Raw genomic sequence first — 19,228 nt, 5'->3', positions numbered from 1 at the left:
ATCTATCGCTTCCTTGTTTCCTTGCTTACATCTTTGGTGGGAGGGGCTAACATCGAGGAGATTCAAGGATTTAGAAAGTGAACAATGAGACAAGGAGTTGGATTCATCCTATCTGACCAACCTCACCTACAAACAAAATAACTAAGCTATCAAATGTTGGAATACTTAAATGAAAATGCAGGAAATGAGCAGAATTCCATGTGTGGTGTTCACTGCATCAAAAATGTTTCCATTTTATAAAACAATACTCACTCGGTAATTGTTTCCCTGCCAGTGACAGGAGAGCGAAATCACAGACTGCATGTGGAATTAGCCAAACAACATTTTCAGGATACAGTATGTGTTTTTTTGGACTTGTGGTTTGTTGTGCATGTAATCTCCTTTATACAGTTTCCCCACAGACCTGTTATCATGCTTCGACAGCACCCTACACGTATCGCAGAGAACGGACGTTTCCGGTCTCTGGTATGTTTCTAGCTTTTATTAGAATAATAAATCATGTGAGAGGAAACAAATATCAGCACAAGCTGCTGGTTTGTGCTTTGCAACGTGATGCTACCTTCATGTTGTGGTGCATCTTGGGAATTTCTTTGGATTAGGATTGTTTACATGGAAAATGGTGGATGTTATTCATGAGGTGCTCATTCATCTGGAAAAGTTAAGCTCGACCATTATTTAAAAGACACACAAAGCCCAGAGCAACAAAGATCTTTATCTTCTCTTTAATAACTCAAGAAAGAGGAAATAAAGCGAATATGAGAGTGTGGCAGCAGCTGTGTAGTGTTTGTGTACAGGTGCTATGACTAATGCACGCCAATGCACTTGTGTCCTTAAGCCTTTGGGGCTTTAAGACTTGACTCAGTTCAGGGATGGAGTAATGCATTCCTCTGACTGAGTACTTAAAGACAAACCTTTATATTTACATAAGTAATTATTATTGATTCTGAATCTTTTCATCATTCTGCCGTTACAGATCTCACGCTCCCAGAATCCTTCACAGGTTGCGGCTGCTTCGAGTATCAAACATACTGCTGAGCAGGTCCCCCCCATGCTGACCTGTTGGGGCACACATTTGGGTTTGAGTGCCAGGCACCACAGGGTCTGCATGTATGTCAGGTAGTACAAGTCCAAGTATCCACATCAATGCCAGGACTCGAGCCTCCCCAGCACTGCCTTATAATGGCATGCATAATGCTATCCACTTCACTTATCAGGGGTATTTAATATTGTAACACTGGTACTGATCTGATCAGAGCGGACAGCTGCAGCGGCTCCAGATAAAGACGACTTTAAAACAAGGAGCAATATAAAGTGTGTAGGTTTAATAAAATGTCAGATTCTTTAAGCTCTCAGCGTCTAACGTCGCGCTTTAGCGGGTCTCCACTATCTTCTTATGTGATTGCACGTACCTGCGTGAAAGTCGACTCCCACAGCAAAAAGCGTTCCTGTGATGGGCATGAGGGCTTCGCTGTTGTCATTCGGGTCAAGAGCAATTCCCCGGATTCCCTCATGGATGGAATACATTAGAAATGAGTCAACACCTAAAGAGTCACAGAGGGATCTATTAGAGCGCAGATAAAAGCATTAAAGCTCAAGAACTCACGAATGCCCTTTGACGCACGTAGAGATTATTCATTTATCGAAAGGCTCAAAGAAACTGGGAATCGTACCCTCGCAAGACGTGCGATCGCTACGCAAGTTGTAGCCAACGGTGCAGGAGCAGCTGCGGGTGTTCTCTGAAGTCGGGAAGCACAGCTGCGAGCATCCTCCGTTGTTTACTTGGCACTGATTTCTTCCTGATTATTAAAACAAAACCAGCAAACGGACGACAGTGACGCACCATCAGCAGGCATGTCCATCTCTGTGAATCACGTGAGAGAGGCTGCTTACCTTTCTGGCTGTCCCTGTCGTACACCTTCATGTGAACCACCCCACCCGTCTTATTTCTCAAAACAACAAGGTTGCGCCCGTCTCTCTTGGTGACCGTTCCCAGCCGTCCTGATTCCTCATCTGCCCACCAGAGTTTTCCACCTGCAGCCAGCAAAGAAAATCTGAATTAACTCCATTTTTAGAGCAAGGCCAAAGAGCGTTTTCCTTTCTTTTTCACAACATGGTACAAATGAGTTCTTGAAAACACAAGCAGAGTGCAGGCGAATGCCATCCTTCAAAGTGCAAATGCTGAGCTTCAGCCTGCACTCTAATCTCCTAAAGCTGGCACACTTATTCCTTAAGGCCTGTTAATAATTGAGGCCTTCTCTGAGCTGATTTCAGATTAAAAAGTGGGTTTCCTGTCTCGCTCGGCCCCATCGCTGTTGATGAGTTTCAGCCTTGAACTGCAGGAAGGTTTTTAGCTCCACTGAAGCTTTTCCTTGAACTTGAAAGACAAACGTTTCCAGTACCGACTGAAACGGGCATCGCATTCCTATAAACAGACAGAAATACAGCATGTGCTGTTTGACCAACGGGGCTGCTGACTGCTGCACACCAAGCCCAGCACCTCTGTCCTCAGCAGATATCAGTGACACACAGTCCTCGCCAGGCGCTTTGCCATTTACTCGACAGGCGTGACAGGAACTTCTCATTTTACAATCCCACTGAGGTGACAAGTAAAAAGGAGTTAAGTGAGTCCTCTCCTTCCAGGATAAACATCAGGGCAGGTGAAGATGACCTCATTCTAGAAAGGATAAAACCACAAAAATGAACATCTACAACATACCCCATAATTAGGTCACACAAATGTGGCTATAACAGACTGTATGTTGTAAAAGCTTAGAGCAGCGGAGGCCGGAGGATCACCTTTGCATTTTCATACAAACCCCCAACAGAGGAATTACTGAGCAGCAGCAGCAGCAGCAGCAGCGAGCGCTCATTAAATGCCTCCTTCTTTAGAGCAATGTCAATTACCAGCAGATTTCTTTTTCCTGCTTTGTGCTAATGCAACCATTCAGAGCAGCGCTGCTCCTGGACACAACCTGGTGCAATTTAGCACCCTCTTGAATTAGATTAGCAACCACACAACACACACAACTTAAACGACAGATGCATTCTCATCCAAGACAATATGTTAGGTACCATCTAGAAAATGTGCCCTGTACATTTTCCAGCATCACTTCCTGGAAGGCACGGCGTTCTTTAGTTCTCTTGCACGTTTTGTGTCACTGCATTCAACCACACACACACACACCCACCCACTCACACACACCCACCCACTCACACACACACACACACACACCACACACACCCGCACACACCCACTCACACACCCACCCTCACACACACACACACGCCACACACCACACACAACTCACACACACACACACACACACCACACCACTCACACTCACACACACACACCCACCCACTCACACTCACCCACACCCACACAGAAACAATTCCCACTTCCATTAATAGCTTTAGGCTGAATGCCATCCTTAAAAGAAATGTAAAACTCGCTTCCACAAATCAGGTAAATTCCCATGAGTGGGAATGACAGTCTTCGTGCAGTTTACAAAACATTACACCCCGGAGGGCACGCTAGCCGAGATTAGCTTTGCACCCCGTGTTAATTTAATGCCGTTGGGATCACTGGCTAGGTGCGATTGCTCGCTTGTGGCACATCATATTCAATTTCCACCTCAACTGCTAGTTTGATCCCCGGCAATTCACGGCTGATGGATCACTCACACCTTCCGAAATAAGCCCTCTCTTCTCCCTCAAGCCAATCCAATTATTACAGAGCCTTAGGACCGAGTGGGTCAAACTTGTGTCACTAACGGTGCCTTCATTATACCTTTTCACAGCCAGCGCGAGCAATCACTAAGACATGAAGGCAAAATGAAAAGCCAGCACCCCATCATGGAGAAACGTACGATTCCTCCCTCAGAAGTGCGTTCCCGATTACCAGTGCAAATCTGCTAAACCCTTTTCATGCCCGTCTGCCTAGTTGTACGTCTGCATCTACCTCCCACTGTGACGGAGATACAGATTCATCATTTGTAAACAAGCTTTCATCGCTCACGCACGATGGTTCTTCGGAGTAACCTCAACCACTTCAAATATGACTAACTGATCAATCAAGCTTGTAAACGACCAGAGACGAGAAGAAATGCTTCTCAGATTTATGCTCATTAATGCTGATTGCTCCACTAACCACAAAGGACACAAAAGCCTTTAATTCACAGGTACTTTATCCCCACCAGCGCAGACAATGCATGCTTTTAGTTGCAAATCCATATTACAGTCATGCTGGCATATGTATTAGTACATTTCTTCTTTGTTCTTTACTGAACTACAAGGACGAAGGAAAGCAGAACTCTGTGGTAAACACAGCAAATGGTCACCAAACGCACTTAACTGCAAATCACACCATGCCGACAAAACTAAAGCTGCAAAGGGACATTTTCTGTAATGGGCATCGCTGACAGGCTGTGCACTCGCCAACAACAAAAGAAGCTCAGGAGTGGAAAATGACCTGTCTGGCTGCTGTCCTGCTCTCTTCCACCAGCCTCATTTTCAGCTGACCCTGTAACTTTTACAGGTTCATGCTCAATGATCTACAGCAAAGGAGGACTGAACGTTGGCATCACGAAACACGGTAACATAAACCCTACAAAACCGGGCGCGTCCATAATGTGTTGCACAAACACACTATTTTGTAGGTTTGTCTCTGCACAACAACAACAACACAGGCAGAAATTTTGCTTTAACTTTTTCATTTTTAATCAGAGCCTGAAAGTAAACTGGACACGTGACACGAGCACTTTGAGTTTCCTGCTCTGTCGGTACGTCGGAACAACTGAAGCGGACGCAGCTCATTCATGTTTTTACATTTGTATCTCAGAGCTTTTTGCAGTAATTTTAAATGTAAAAAGGCCAAATCTGTCACATTGTGACAGCCCAGCCCAGCAACACGGCGCCAATAAGAACAAGAAGGTCAGATTAGAGTTTTCCTAAAGCATCTCGAGAAGCCTGCGCAGACCTGAAACAAGACTGATGCATAAGGTTAGACACAGCTCGTGATCAGAGGCAGACCACACTACCTGTCAAACATGCTGGGGCAGTTTAAGCCTCTGAAATGGGTCATGAAATATAACAAATCCTGTAGTTGCTAAAAAGTTCCTGTGACCCCCCCCCACATGATTGACATATTGATTGCTTGATTGAAATCCCAAAATCAGGTAAACAGTAAAGGACGTGTTTGATAGATCATGTATCAAATGATGTTAAAAAAGTGAAACATCGTCCAATCATAAATCTCTATTACTGGTGTTTAACTGGTGTTTAACCAGTACAATTCCTCTGTTTTACCAAACGTAATGGTAAAGCAGCAAAGTACGGTTCGGTCGACCAATCAGCTTCTTCAAGATAACAAAATGTGGATAATTGTGATTGATGGAGACTTGCAGACATCATTTCACTGTTTTGCTGTAGCTGCTGCTGCACTGGAGCGCAGCTATTAGTCTGTGTCACCTCACATTCTACATCCCATTTGTGAAATGCAATGATGAAGTCTCCAGTGTCCGTTCCTGCACAGCCAAAGTATTCACTATAAAAATGAACCTAAAAATTGTGGCGTACACTTGCAGAAAGCTAATAGTGTACAAAACAGTGGGACTCCATCCTGCCACTGCTGTGTTATCCTGCAACAGTAATTAATGCTCTCTGCACATGCTGACAGATACCCACCGCACAGAAAACGAAGGCCTGTCATGGTTAATAACATGCTTCAAGAACACGCTGAATCACTCTGACAACACTCTCCCATTTCATATTTTAGTTTTTTGTTTATTTGTTTGTTTTTTCTTTTTTTCCCTTCAAATCACAGTTTGCTTCAGACCCACACACACAAAACCAAAAAAGTCTCTCTTCAATAAGCCTTTGTTTGCTCTCTTCTCATTACCAATCTTGGCAAGTGTAATGCATTCACATAGCTCACAGGGAGGTTTCCCAATTGTCAAGGTGCAGCAGTGTGGAAGTGAAACAATTTAAAATTCAAATTCTGCTCTGCAGCTTCAAAGAATAAAAGGTGAAATAAACACATCAATGAAACAAACGTGAAACGAATGAAATGGGACTGAAGTCTGAACCGTGGACACAGCAGTGGACGCTTTAGCATTAAAGATGCTGCGCGTGTAATATGTGTGTCCAGCACAGACACTGCGACAACGTGCAACAACGACCGCGACGATCACCGTGCAGCTATTATTTTTAAAACTTGTTGTCTCTGCTGGCGCTTGTTTTCTTTTCGAGTCAGTTTGATAAAAAACCTTTTTGATACAGATCCAAAGATCACTGAGTCATGTCCATTAGCTTTGCTGCACATCACAGCCACCGAGATCTTTAGCGGTGTTATTTATCACTCCACCACAGTAGATTGCTGTACAGTTCGTGGCATCACGACTGTTTAAATAGATATATAACCATGGGTCAGCCCTGCTTCCACGATCAGACGAGATGGGGCGTGCTCAGGGCGCTATGCCCGTAAGTATCCCACGGTGGTTAGCACTGTTGCCTCGCAGTCAGAATTTCAATTCAGTTCAACTCCACCATCAGGCCGGGTCTTTCTGATTTTACATGTTCTCCCCGTGTTTGCGTGGGTTCTCCCCGGGTCCTCCAACTTCCTCCCACAGTCCAAAAACACGCAGTTAGACAGGTCAGGTTAACTGCTGATTCTAACATGCCCACAGGTTTACATGTGAGTGCGAATGGTTGTCTGTCTCTGTGTGTTAGCCCTGCGACAGACTGGCGAGCTGCCCAGGGTGTACCCTGCCTCTCGCCCTATAACACCTGGGATAGGCTCCGCCCCCCGACCCTGAAAAGGATGGATGGGTGGGTCTAATCCCATTTACACAAATTGTTTCACAAAAACCATTTCAGTCTCTTTGGATAAAACTCAAGGTTATCCAAGATTACACGTGTCAGTAGCTCCCGATTGGTCGAGAGTGTGGCGCGCACATGGCATCGCCTATAAAAACATTCACTTACGTCAAGGTGTTTGCTTGTTTATATAGGTATTAGGGGCATAGCGTTAGCAACATTTTCTGGGTTGTGGAAACTAATAATGTTCTTTATCTGTATCAGCTAATGAACTGGACAGGAACCCACTCACGCTGTACGTGCAAACTGGTTCTACTTCCAACTCGTCCCCTCGTAGCTGCCAGCATCATAGAAGCATCCGGTATATTTGTACAGATGTTTTCTGCAGGCGGGATTTCATCTACAACATGCTGACGCAGATTTCAGGCGTTCAGAACGAACCTACTCGCTGATAGATGGTGTGACACGCTGGATTGAGCACTAATACCAAGAATCACTCCGTAATGAACATCCTCCACCCTTCTCATTATGGAAAGGGTGAGAAAATCAATCATCAATCATTGCTCTGTTGTGTTTTAATTATCTAATGCTCCTAATTCTTCACTTAGAGTGAGGCACAGCTGTTTGCATGCACTCTCTAAACAGCTTCATTTTAAAGCCACTTAACTGGTTAAACGTGTAATCCTTTCACACTCTGAGTAATCCTCGGCACCAATCTGATGCACTTGTGACAAGCTCCACTCACCCATCACGGCCAGAGCTGTGCCTTTGGCTAACTCCCTCTTTACAGTCTCGAGCACCTCCAGCCCACTGCCATCCAGATTGCACCTGTTGATGGTCCCGTTGGTCGAGCTTATCCAGTACAGCTTGTTGGCAGCGTAGTCTATCGAGAGGCCTGAGACACAGCGAGTCAGGAGAGGATATCGAGTCAGCAAAGAAAGCATCATTAGGGACAAAAATACAAAATGTAACATTTGAATATGTAAAATAATGATGGGTGTAGATTAAAATGATGTTGTCATTTGAGGTATTACAGTAAAAAAAGGACACTTGGACATTAATCCATCTTCACACAGCTTAAAAAAGACAATTTTAATCTCAACCAGATTTCTTAACTGGATAAATAAAAGATAAAAATCACCGACTGCAGCTTCGACCTTGTGACAGGAATGTTTTTGTGGCTCAAGATGACTTGATATCATTCATGACCGACACTTAAGACGTGTTTCACATATTATAGGTTATTTATAGCAGTTTAAATCCAGACAGTTACTTTTTGTACTGGGATCCACGTTAACGTTAGCCACGTCACTGCTAGCAGGTACCTGCTAGATTATCAGGTAGCAGCTACCTAATAGCAAAATGATAATGTTAATCTTGGAGCTACACATCAAATATTATAAGTTCTGTCCTTTTGTATCATTAATATCGTTATTAATTAATTTAACAGTTTCTTATTTGGTTATTTCCCCCCCGATATCAAAAATAATACCGTGTATCGAGTCCTCTCACTGGGTATTTCTGAGAACAAGTGCACTACACGGAGGTTAAGGTGATGCAGTTTTGAAACGTACCTCTGTGATGCTGCGTAAATGCTTTTCCTGCTGTTTGAGTGCGTGCTAATAGAAATGCTCACGTGTTTACTGCTGCTTGTTTGTGGGGGATTTGTTTAACAGGACTCCAGCTGGCTTGAAAAATGAACAAACAGGAAGCAGACAGCTTTTGAATCCATTTCCTGGCTGATGTAATGGCGGGAATATCACTGTTAATGGTGGGAGCTAAAAGCAATTTCAGTTGTGTACCTCTGGACAACTCAATGTCTCCCACCATGTGCTGGATTTATGTCTGGCAGATTCACAGTCACAATGCATCATTAATTTACTCTTGTCCCCAGGTCTGCCCCATAATCATAAATGAAGCCAGTGAAATATTGTGCAGCATCCTATCTGTATTGCTGACAGGCCCAGGAGCATGAAAAACCCTGTGAAGACGACGCTGCTGTGTGTGACAAATTGGGTGTTTGACCTTGAGCTGTGTAACAAAAGCGAGTCGAGATGAAGAACAGACGATTGTTTTTGCTAAATCGAGCTAAAGCTTATTGTCAGGGATGAGTCAGCATCACCTGACACCAGCACAGGAAACATTACATATTCATACTAGAGATGGCACGATACCACTTTTTTATGTCCGATACCGATATCATAAATTTGGATATGTGCCGATACCGATATGAATCCGATATAGTGTTTTTTAATCAATAAAACTGTTTTTTTAAATATCTTGCTGCATTTTGTATAAGTTCATACTCAAGTTTAAATAAACAACAACACTAAAGCTATTCTGTTATACCTGTATGTAAAAAACACACTGCACCCAAAATATTTCATAGTTCAGCAAAACTGATCAATCTAATAAACTTAAACCTGCTCCATCCTCCCTGTTCTGGTTTTTAAAGAGTACTTAGCAGAAATATTAAGCAACCTAACTAATAGGGCTGCAAACTCCCAGCAAAAAAAAAAAAAAAAATAGGGAACCACCCCCTCCACCTCATGATGCTTAATCGACGTAATCAACTTTGTAATCAACTGCTCTGCCACCTGAGCTACAGGTGGCAGAGCAGGTCAGCCCCTAATCAGAAGGTCGGTGGTTCGATCCCAGGCTGCCTCCTGGCTGCATGCAAATATCCTTGGGCAAGATACTAACCCCATGTTTGCCTACTGGTGGTGGTCAGAGGGCCCGGTGGCGCCAGTGTCCGGCAGCCTCGCCTCTGTCAGTGCGCCCCAGGGCAGCTGTGGCTACAATGTAGCTGCCATCCCAGTGTGTGATGTGTGTGGATGACTGAATGTAGTGTGAAGCGCTTTGGGGTCCTATGGACTAGAAAAGCGCTATACAAATACAGGCCATTCACCATTTAATTTGATGCAGTGTGGAAAAAAAATGCACAGAAATAAATTATTTTTAAAGAAATAATTAAATAGATTCAACATCTTCTTCAACAGAACTGCAGACTGCACTAGATGGTATCTTCCCAAAGGAAAAAGTAGTAGTAGCTTACTAGGGTATATTAGACTTAACAGTTACTATATACAGTAATGGACTTTGGGTGTCAGATTCAGATAATTATTTATTAAAAGCTCGACATTTTAAATGAGAATAAGGAAGAAAAGTATGTCTTTGTGCCCCCTTTTCCCTGTTCATGCCCTATCGGCCCCCCTGGCTAAACTTTGCTAGATCCGCCCCTGCACAGTTACAGCCGTCAGCTATGTAGAAAAAGATCCTGGTGTAGAAAGTAATATTAAATAAATTCTAACAACAGCTGATCAAGCTTAAACGTGCTGCTGTTGTTCAGCCGCTGGTTTCCTCTTTCTGGGCGAAGTGGATACCAAAAACAAAGAAGAGAGACGATCAGCTGATCATTGATCAGTTTCAGATTGAAGTAGCAGCAAGAAGAGGCAGTCGCTCCAGGTATTGGTTGTTAAGCTTAACGCAGGAAGCACTAACTAACCATCCAGTTAATGATACTGGTGTCATTTCTGAAAACCTGTGTTGTGTAAAAATACATCACAGCAGAGCGACAAGGTCGGCGCTGCCAAAAGTCCACGTGTGCACCTTTGGATGATGTCATGTTCCTTCTGAAAAACCGATAGATACATTTTTCTACTGATCAACTAAAGAAAAGGAAGCAGTTATAGCCGAGGACAGCAGCTGTGCATGAGCCAGCGGCTCCACAACATCAGGCTGAAGAGTTCTAGAAATCCTGCTAATTACTGTTCTTGTTAAATTCATGTGGAAAAACATCTTAAACTCTTAAAAAGTGTTGGTAATATAATTATTAGTCTTTGAATAAAATTGAATCTTTTTAGTTTTCTAAGTTTTACTTTCAAGTATCCGAATTGTTCCTTTTTACTGTATTATTATCATTATTGCTACATCGTGTAAATTTGTTACATTTAGAGAAGATCTTTTTGAAACACTGCCTACATTTACAGTAACAGTGGTATACTTCACCCTGCTTCTCTTTTATTCAGCAAAAATCTCACTAATTCTTATTTAAAAAATCATGTTTTTAAGCAACAACAGTCTTTTCACAAGATTATTTCCCACACTCTCGAGTTTGGTGCCACGCCTCCGCCCTAAAAGTCTTTGGTTACAGGATATTTGAAGGTTTCTTGGATGTCGGGCATGTTTCACATCTCACAGTCATTTAAAGGGAATCTAATGAATGTAATGAAATCATATTTGAATTAATGGCAATAAGCTCATTCTCTTCACATCTGAGTTTTATCTGCAGGAAAACCCGCTGCACTGTACAACACAACTCTATTTGTCCAGGACAAATATTCTTTGCCTCTCCCTCACACATCACTAAAAACGACATAAACAACAGTATCTCCATATCTACACTCGAGAAGAGCTCCAGGAATCCGACAGCGGCAACAACATGATGACTGGAGCCAGAAAGGTGAACTGCTGTACAGATGTTCAAAGGTGACAGTGGTGCCCGACCAATGAACCAGAACAGAGACCTGCCATATCACATGGAAGGCTTCCATCAGGCTGCTGTCTCAGCAGATATCACTGAACTACCCTCAACAGCATAAAACCGATTGATTTACATGTTGAATGTGTTGATGTATACATGTTTGCTTCGGTTGAATAAACATGAGCTGATTTTTACCAGACACTTTAAGACCTTCCGCTTGTCCTTTTCAGGGTCGCGGGGGCGCTGGAGCCTATCCCAGATGTCACAGGGCGAGAGGCGGGGCCACAGGGCCAACACACAGGGACAGACAACCATTCGCACTCACATTCACACCTGTGGGCAATTTGGACTATCCAATTCACCTGTCCCCACAAACTGCATGTCTTTAGATGGTGGGAGGAAGCCGGAGTACCCGGAGGGAACCCACGCAGACACGGGGAGAACATGCAAACTCCACACAGAAATCGAACTCAGGACCTTCTTGCTGTGCGGCAACAGTGCTAACCACCGTGCCACCTATTTTACTTTACACTTGAAGACCTTCACCCAAAAATGCTTTTGGTAATATTTGATGATTTTGCCCAATCAGATAACTCGACGACGAGTTTGTGTAAATGCCAACAGGTACAATTACAGGTACAACTATTACATCTAAATCTGTTGGTGAAAGTCAGCACATGCAAACACAGGATAAGTGAGTGCAGCTGTATTATAGTGAGATCATTGTGCCTTTGACATAGGACAAATCACTTTGAACACATCTGGAATGACGTAAACTCCAGGACGTCTATGTGAATTAAACTGCAGACACACTCAGATGTTATTTTCTTGGTGGATCTATAATGTTTGAAGTAGGATATCAGACATTTTTCAGACATTTGAGCCACGATTAAATATATTAGACTAAGCACATCTGCTATAAATCACTTCAGTTAATAATCTGGTTAAATATCTTTAGACCACAGACTGTTTCTGCTTCACTCACTATGTGTTTATGCACACTGTGAATTTCATTATTAATCTCTGGCTCTCTTCCACAGCACGTCTTCATCCCCTCACTTCAACCAATCACAGCAGATGGCCCCGCCCCTCCCTGAGCCTGGTTCTGTCAGAGGTTTCTTCCTGTTAAAAGGGAGTTTTTCCTCCCCGCTGTCTCACATGGGGTCGTTTGATTGTTTCCCTGTTTTCTTGTATTATTGCAGGATCTTTACAACATGCAACTGTTGTGATTTGGAGCTATGCAAATAAAGGTGAATTGAATTGAATCAAAGATCAGGTACAGCTTGACAGCATGCCATCCAAAGCTCTCTGACTGACCTACAGGGTCCCTCTGATTCTGGTGGAGCACCTTGCTGTTGCTCCCATCCATGCTGGCCATGTTAATGGTGTTGCCGTCTGTCCAGTACATTTTCCTGCATAAGAAGATGTGAAACAAATATGCAGTAATTCAAAAAGGCAAAATATCAAAGTATAACATCAAAGTTATACAGCGCAATCAATGACTGTTGTTTTCTAAACTGTAACTTGAATGTGGGCCAAAACATTTGCTCTGACAGCCTTGTGAAAACACCCGAAGCATGTAGAACAGTTTCTATACAACAGGCTGTGATCCCTCGTTTTTCCAGGTGAGGCTTCCTCACACACTGAAGGTGAAGTACTCATAAAGTGCACAGGCTGCTCTAATCTACTTACCCCTTGGCAGGGTGCACTACAAGGCACCTTGGCTTATCAATGCCGTGGATGATGGACGTCTTTAGGGACCCATCAAAGCGAGCCACATTGATTTGGGACTCGTCATTTTCAGAGCTCAGCCAGTATAAGTTCTTGGAAAGCCAGTCTAAAGCCAGACCGCGGCAGTTGACTATATCTGTCAGGAAGGGCGTGAAAAAGCTGTCAGGCTCGTGCTTCAATGAAATACATGAAAACAAGATACATAAGAAGCAACATAGCAACATACACACATGCTTATATAATGCAGAACAGATGGAAACAGCAACACAATAATTAATCTCAGTTACCAAACTTTAATATAACGAACACCTCTAAAGTCTAAAGACGTGCACGTTAGCTCAGAAAAGAACACGGTGTACGAATCCACACCCAACTGTGCTGGTACACCTGCAATCTCCATACAATTATCCTTATGTCATATTTAATATATTGATCATAAGAATATACAAACATGTGCATAATAATGTAATAAGAGAAGAGTAATACCCACCCGATGTGTACTGGTATATACGTGTTTTCTGTAACAGTCGCTCTTTAGCTGAAGATTTTTGTCGGCATCCAGGAATTTTGAGCTCTACTGTTTTATAAACATTATTCAAACTTATTATCTTTGATTAAGAAACCAAATTTAAGTTATTTACTTGCATTCCTGAACAGAAAAATGTTTAAATCTTGACTCTGAAAACTGAAGTCAGCTCGTCGTTGTCCTTATAAACATGTTTTTGACAGATTTCTCAAATATTTGTGTTTCCTTGTTTTTAGGACAGCTTGTCTGATAAATGTATTGAGCCGTGTAAACAAAACAAAACCTTCAGGGTATCTTTTCATTTACTAACGTCTGGAATCGACTCACCTAAGGAGATGACAGTCTCGAGCTGGGTGCCGTTGACGAACGCTCGTTTGATCGTTTGAGTTTTGATGTCGGCCCAGTAGATCCTCTCCTCCTGGGAATCGTAGTCCACCACGGTGACGTCATCAATATCTGGCACCGTCAGAGCCGTCATGACGTTCATGTAAGGGTCGTCGATGTCCACGCCACGGATTTCGGACCGCCGCACATACAGGAGGAACCTTTTCAGCGCTGGTGAGATAATTAAGCAACCGATGACTTGGCATAGTGCATCTTCTGTTTTCACAGACAGGAGTTATAATAATGACCGATATGGACGTTGGTGTAATCTAAAGAAAGAGGAAATATAAAAGGTGTTCCCACTCACCAAAGCAGGACTGTTTGTTGGTGGAAAGCTTCATGAGGTGTGGACAGGTGCAGGAGGCTGTGCGGTTGTAATTGATGAGACACAGATGTGAACAGGGACCACGTCCATCGTTCTTTTCACACGGGTTAGGAACTGACGGGAGCGAGGGAAGGGAGGAAAACACAACACAAAGTAAAATGAGGAGTTAAGAGATCAGACGGGATAATAACTGGATGCGAACTCGACTAAAAAGCCTCGGTGACATTTACAGGTCCGTCTCACTGCACGTAAGGAAACGAAAGCATCATTTTGCACTCGTGTGGCATTAAAGCAGAAAATAAATGAGAAAGCATGAAAGTGGGGCGCTTCTGAAGAGAATAAATGAAAGCTCCGACACAAGTTCTGAACAAAGGTCACACTCACGAGAGAAACGCTGAAAAAAGTCAAATATGTTAGGACGTCTGTTCTTAAACACGGAGAAAACGTTGGCTTTGCAGCTGATCCTGACGTATCTTGATGAGTTTGGAGGTTTACAAATACATGAAATTATACAAATAAAATCGCCGTTCATATTCTGCCTCTCGCATCAAAGGTGACAGTATCACTTGTGCTTCTGCTACCACAAACTAAACTGAGCGGTGCCCTTGTAGGCGCAATACAAAGGACTGAGTTTGCACCATTTCTTACTGTACTCTCTTCACACTAAATCACCTCAGTCAGACTAAAGAAAATCACCCACAGTTCAATAATTTCTCATCATGCTGCATCAGAAAAAAGCATTTCTCTATCCACTCTGGATGATTCGTGTCAAACAAGCTCATTCAAAGCTTATTTCCCAAGCTCCTTCAGCAGCACACTGGAGAACCTCGTTGCATTACAAATGCGGCTCATTTAGACTGAAAAGAAGCATCTCTGTCTTTGCATTCTGGAAACAACACCCGGCCGACTCAGTATGCTAACAAGGAAACACAGTAACGGTGTTGCACTTGGCTGAATCGCCGTGTGGAGGAGCGACGGGCAGCAACATCGCAGCCAAAGTGTTGCTTTATTTGAAACTTTCAGAAGCAGCGGAAACTGTTACCTCTCAAAAACAAGAAGAACACAAACACATTCATTTCCTGTTAAAGCCTCTGAATGCAGAACTTATATGTTTGTGTCCATCAGTCGCTAAAGGAACAGAAGAAAATTAAGGTAGAGCTATCGTCAGCTGTACATATAGAAAATTACTCATTTCACGGCACTAAATAGATTATAGTGAAAAACTGACCCAACTGCTGAAAACAGAAACTCAGTGGAGACATTAATGTCTATGCAGTCTAATCACTGAGCTTAATGTAAGTGCACCATGATGTTACAGGAACACATCAGCATGTGTTGGTTAAACTGTTGAAAGTATAGATTTTTATGTTACTGCCTCTTTATAACGGCCAAATGAAAATAAGCTTCCTGTTGCTGTTATTCATTAGAATTGCCCCGATGCTCTCCTGGGCCCCCCTTCGGCCCCTGCTGGAAGCTTCAGAGGGAAGCTGGGTGTTGTGCTCATTTCTCCCACCTTCATTTCTTTTCCGATCCAGATGTTCAGGGGTCAGTGAAGCATCACATCCTGAGACACAGGTTCTGGCTAAAGTGACTAATAGTGAGCTCATCCCCACTTGAGCTTTTTCCAGAAAGGATTCGACGCGCTGTCTCTCTTCTTTGGGTGAAAGACCTGGCTCACACTCATCTACCGTGACTGCGAGGACAGAACGTCCACTGACACTGAGGTCCCTGTATTAGGACATGTCTGTTATTAAAGACAACATGATGCCATTTTTAACTAACCTGCTGAATTCAGTGAGGAGGCTGCCTGATAGCAGGCGTGAGGGAGAGAAATGATACAGCACAGAACTACAGAACTACAATATTGTATCAATATTGTATCAATATTGATACAATATTGTAGTTCTGTAGTTCTGTTGTATCAATATTGTATCAGTGGATGGATGGATGGATGGTGTTGTTCAGTCTATCAGGTAGTATTGTTGAGTGTATGAACTGAGATGACGTTAGCAACATTAAAACAGAAACCCAACAAGCACAGGACACACTTAGCGCGACCAAGGTGAGAAATCGAGAAAATAACACCGACTGCAAAGTTTTGGAAAACCATCGCTTTTCTTAAACACTCCAAACCCTGTAAAGCAGATCTGCACACAGCCGTACGCTGCATGCAGAGAAGCATAACGCTCATGATGTCACAGAGGACCCGCGACTGTAATACCTGCAGTAAACACGTGGTCTACTCTCTAACACACACAGTTCAGTTTGTTAAGCATATGCAACGTTTATTTACTAATTTGGACATGTTAAACACGCCGTCTCCTTGACAACCACATTTTGCGGTAACAAAGGGCTGTCAGCGTTAACAAGCTGCCCCCGCTAACGTGTTGGCTCCGCCCAGTCCCACGCAAAGGGACTAGCCGCGTTACTGCAGTTTTGGCGGTAACGTCATTTTAACGCGATTAACGCCGACAGGCCTGGATAAAATGCATACTGACATGTTGAAAGTTGCAGTGATAGTGTTAGAGTCACGGTAGCGCCTCTGCAGGCTCAGATGATTCCCAAGTCGAGCTTCTCCAACAGTTCAACGGCATCAGGAGAACTCACTGTCATCACCCTGTTGTGTTCTTACTCTCTAATATACAGTCTTAAAGAGGCGATAAGCTAAAGTAACCTTCTGCTCGGTCCTGGTGTCTCAGGTCCATAAAGCCTCGGCTCGTTCAGCGCGTGCATGCAGATTTACCGACAGGTCTTGGTGATGACAGATAAAACATCTGCATCACACATGAGGAAGGAGGACAGGGCTGATACTTGATGGAGACATCGATCAGGTTCTTGGCACATGTGACCAAACTGTCAAAATCCAGGTTTAATTCTGATGCATCTGTTTTACAAATAAATCAAAATTCAATGTCAAAGCACACGTTTTAGGCAAAGAAAAAAAACCTGTTGATTGAAAATGCAGTCAGTGCTATTAATTTCAAGCCTGGCACTGTATCTCACAGCCCGATCTGCATATCAAATAAAACACGTGTAGGCCTCCTGTCAGATAGCTCATCAACTCTGCTTCTTTTGTGGTCAGGAACTTGGCTTCTTAGCGTCTCGCTGAATCGATTACCTGTTCCACGGCGATGCGAATACAGATCTGGAGTGAATATTAATGAAGTTTCAGAAGTATTTTGAATATTCTCTGCAATCACAACACCCCATTCACACTTTAATTGATTTGCTTATTGGACATGCCACAGTTATTCACTGGCAGATGTGCTTCTCACTCAGCAGCTTCCATTATTCACATTTTGTACAAGAAAAAAAGGAAAAAAAACCAAATAAAAAAAAAAGGAAGGGGAAAAAAAACATTAAAAGGTACCATTAACTCAAGCTAGCTAATTCTCTGCATGACTACCTTTTCATTCAGACACATGCTCATTGACTGACAGGCCAAATTAAGGCAAAGGCAGAAGCTGAAATTAATTGCAATATGCTTCATTTTTCTTCCTTTTGCTACATGAGACTGAATCCACAGTAGCTCCTCTAGTACAACAGGATTAAACCCAAATTCAATTTTTTATTGGTGTTATAACTGAATGCTCCGATTCATTATTTCAAACTCCTTAAACACGTCGTACACATCCAGCCATCGAAGCTTTTCCCGCTTCTAACAGCAAAGCCAGAAATAACGAGCTCACCTTGCGGTTGCCTGCTGGGGTGGAAGATCTGCAAGTCAAAAGGCTGAGCACTCGTCTTCTGGATGACCGTCACATTTTGCCCGGTCCACTTATTGGCTCTCGCTAAAGTGTTCGTCCTCCAGTCCGTCCAGTAAACACTGCCCCCGAAGAGAGACACGGCGAAGGGGTGGGACAGGTATTCGTGGCCCCTGAGGATCTCGATGACGCCCGTACCATCGTAGAGGGCAGAGAAAATGGCGTCGGAGCTGTTCAAGAGAGGCCGACAGCGTATCAGTGCTTTAAACGACTCTTCAAACGCATCGAAGGGGACGAGTGGACACAGGGACATCACAGTGAAACCCTCCAGTCCACTGATGGACCTACTAAATTGTTCAAGACCCACTTAAACCAAGAGGTGGCCATTGTACCAGATATTACATTTTCTCCATTATTTCATGCCTGCTGGGAGAATTTAATGCCACATGCCTCAGAAGTCCTACAAAGAAGATGAAGACTAACCGTGCATCGGTCCAAACAATTCTCTTTTCCAAATGGTCCAGTGTTAGTCCGTTAGGCCAGGCTCCAATCTCCATGTCCTTAAACACAACGTGTCTGCCTCCTCCGCTCATTGATGCAGCCTCGATTCGGGGGAAAGTAGCATCCCAGTCGGTCCAGAAGAGGATCCTTGGAAAAGGAAAAATGTTTATACAACAGACCAAGAAAAAACATACATCCACAAAACTGCCTGTTAGGCTTTACAAGCCATCATTTACTGCTGTTTGTCAAAGCCAGAAGCTGAAAAATGGGGTAATTGCTCGCAATAAAATGATGCTGTAACTGCGTGTATTAACACAGACAGTGGCAATGATGATTGTCCAAGAGCAGCACCAGCGATCCGGCGCAACCCTCAACATCTGTGACAGGCCTGGAAATGGGAGGCCATCTGTTTTATTATGACTTTTCACAGCTCAATGAGGCCTGAAAATGAACACCATTATTGATGCGGCCAGGACACTACCCCGAGTCCTACTCCAACGCAGCAAACATCAACGCTAACGCCGGTCCACAAAGTCATCCAGAACGGACGGGAAACCGGGTCCTCGAGCTTAAATCACACACCGACGACAACGACACTGTGTTAGGAAGAAATATCCTCGAGCAGATCGATGGCCTTATTCACTTGATAAGGCCTCCCTGATCAATGACCCACTACTTTGAGTGGATTTGAGTAATTAGATTAGAATTATTGCCCTGTAATGGAAATGCGCCTTTAGGCACCAAAAGCAGCCATTAAT

At 43.4% G+C, this 19,228-nt stretch overlaps 1 protein-coding gene across 6 annotated transcripts in view; it reads right to left on the bottom strand.

Annotated features, from left to right (window-relative positions):
• Nucleotides 1-19,228, bottom strand: part of lrp1bb (low density lipoprotein receptor-related protein 1Bb) — a 262,657-nt gene that overhangs the window by 91,799 nt on the left and 151,630 nt on the right. For all 6 annotated transcript variants that reach the window (XM_042221787.1, XM_042221788.1, XM_042221783.1 and 3 more), the window contains 10 exons: nucleotides 18,453-18,617; nucleotides 17,955-18,199; nucleotides 14,248-14,379; nucleotides 13,884-14,111; nucleotides 12,992-13,166; nucleotides 12,617-12,711; nucleotides 7,562-7,711; nucleotides 1,891-2,031; nucleotides 1,671-1,796; nucleotides 1,410-1,541 (listed from right to left, as the gene is read on the bottom strand). In XM_042221787.1, coding sequence (XP_042077721.1) covers nucleotides 1,410-1,541; nucleotides 1,671-1,796; nucleotides 1,891-2,031; nucleotides 7,562-7,711; nucleotides 12,617-12,711; nucleotides 12,992-13,166; nucleotides 13,884-14,111; nucleotides 14,248-14,379; nucleotides 17,955-18,199; nucleotides 18,453-18,617 — 1,589 coding nt within the window. The remainder of the gene's footprint in view (nucleotides 1-1,409; nucleotides 1,542-1,670; nucleotides 1,797-1,890; nucleotides 2,032-7,561; nucleotides 7,712-12,616; nucleotides 12,712-12,991; nucleotides 13,167-13,883; nucleotides 14,112-14,247; nucleotides 14,380-17,954; nucleotides 18,200-18,452; nucleotides 18,618-19,228) is intronic.

Source organism: Haplochromis burtoni, unplaced genomic scaffold, assembly GCF_018398535.1.
Source record: "Haplochromis burtoni strain Fernald_Lab_line unplaced genomic scaffold, NCSU_Asbu1 Contig_74, whole genome shotgun sequence".
In the NCBI taxonomy this organism is placed as follows: domain Eukaryota; kingdom Metazoa; phylum Chordata; class Actinopteri; order Cichliformes; family Cichlidae; genus Haplochromis; species Haplochromis burtoni.
Note: the sequence above shows the minus strand (reverse complement) of the source record. Positions and strands in the feature narration are given on the sequence as shown.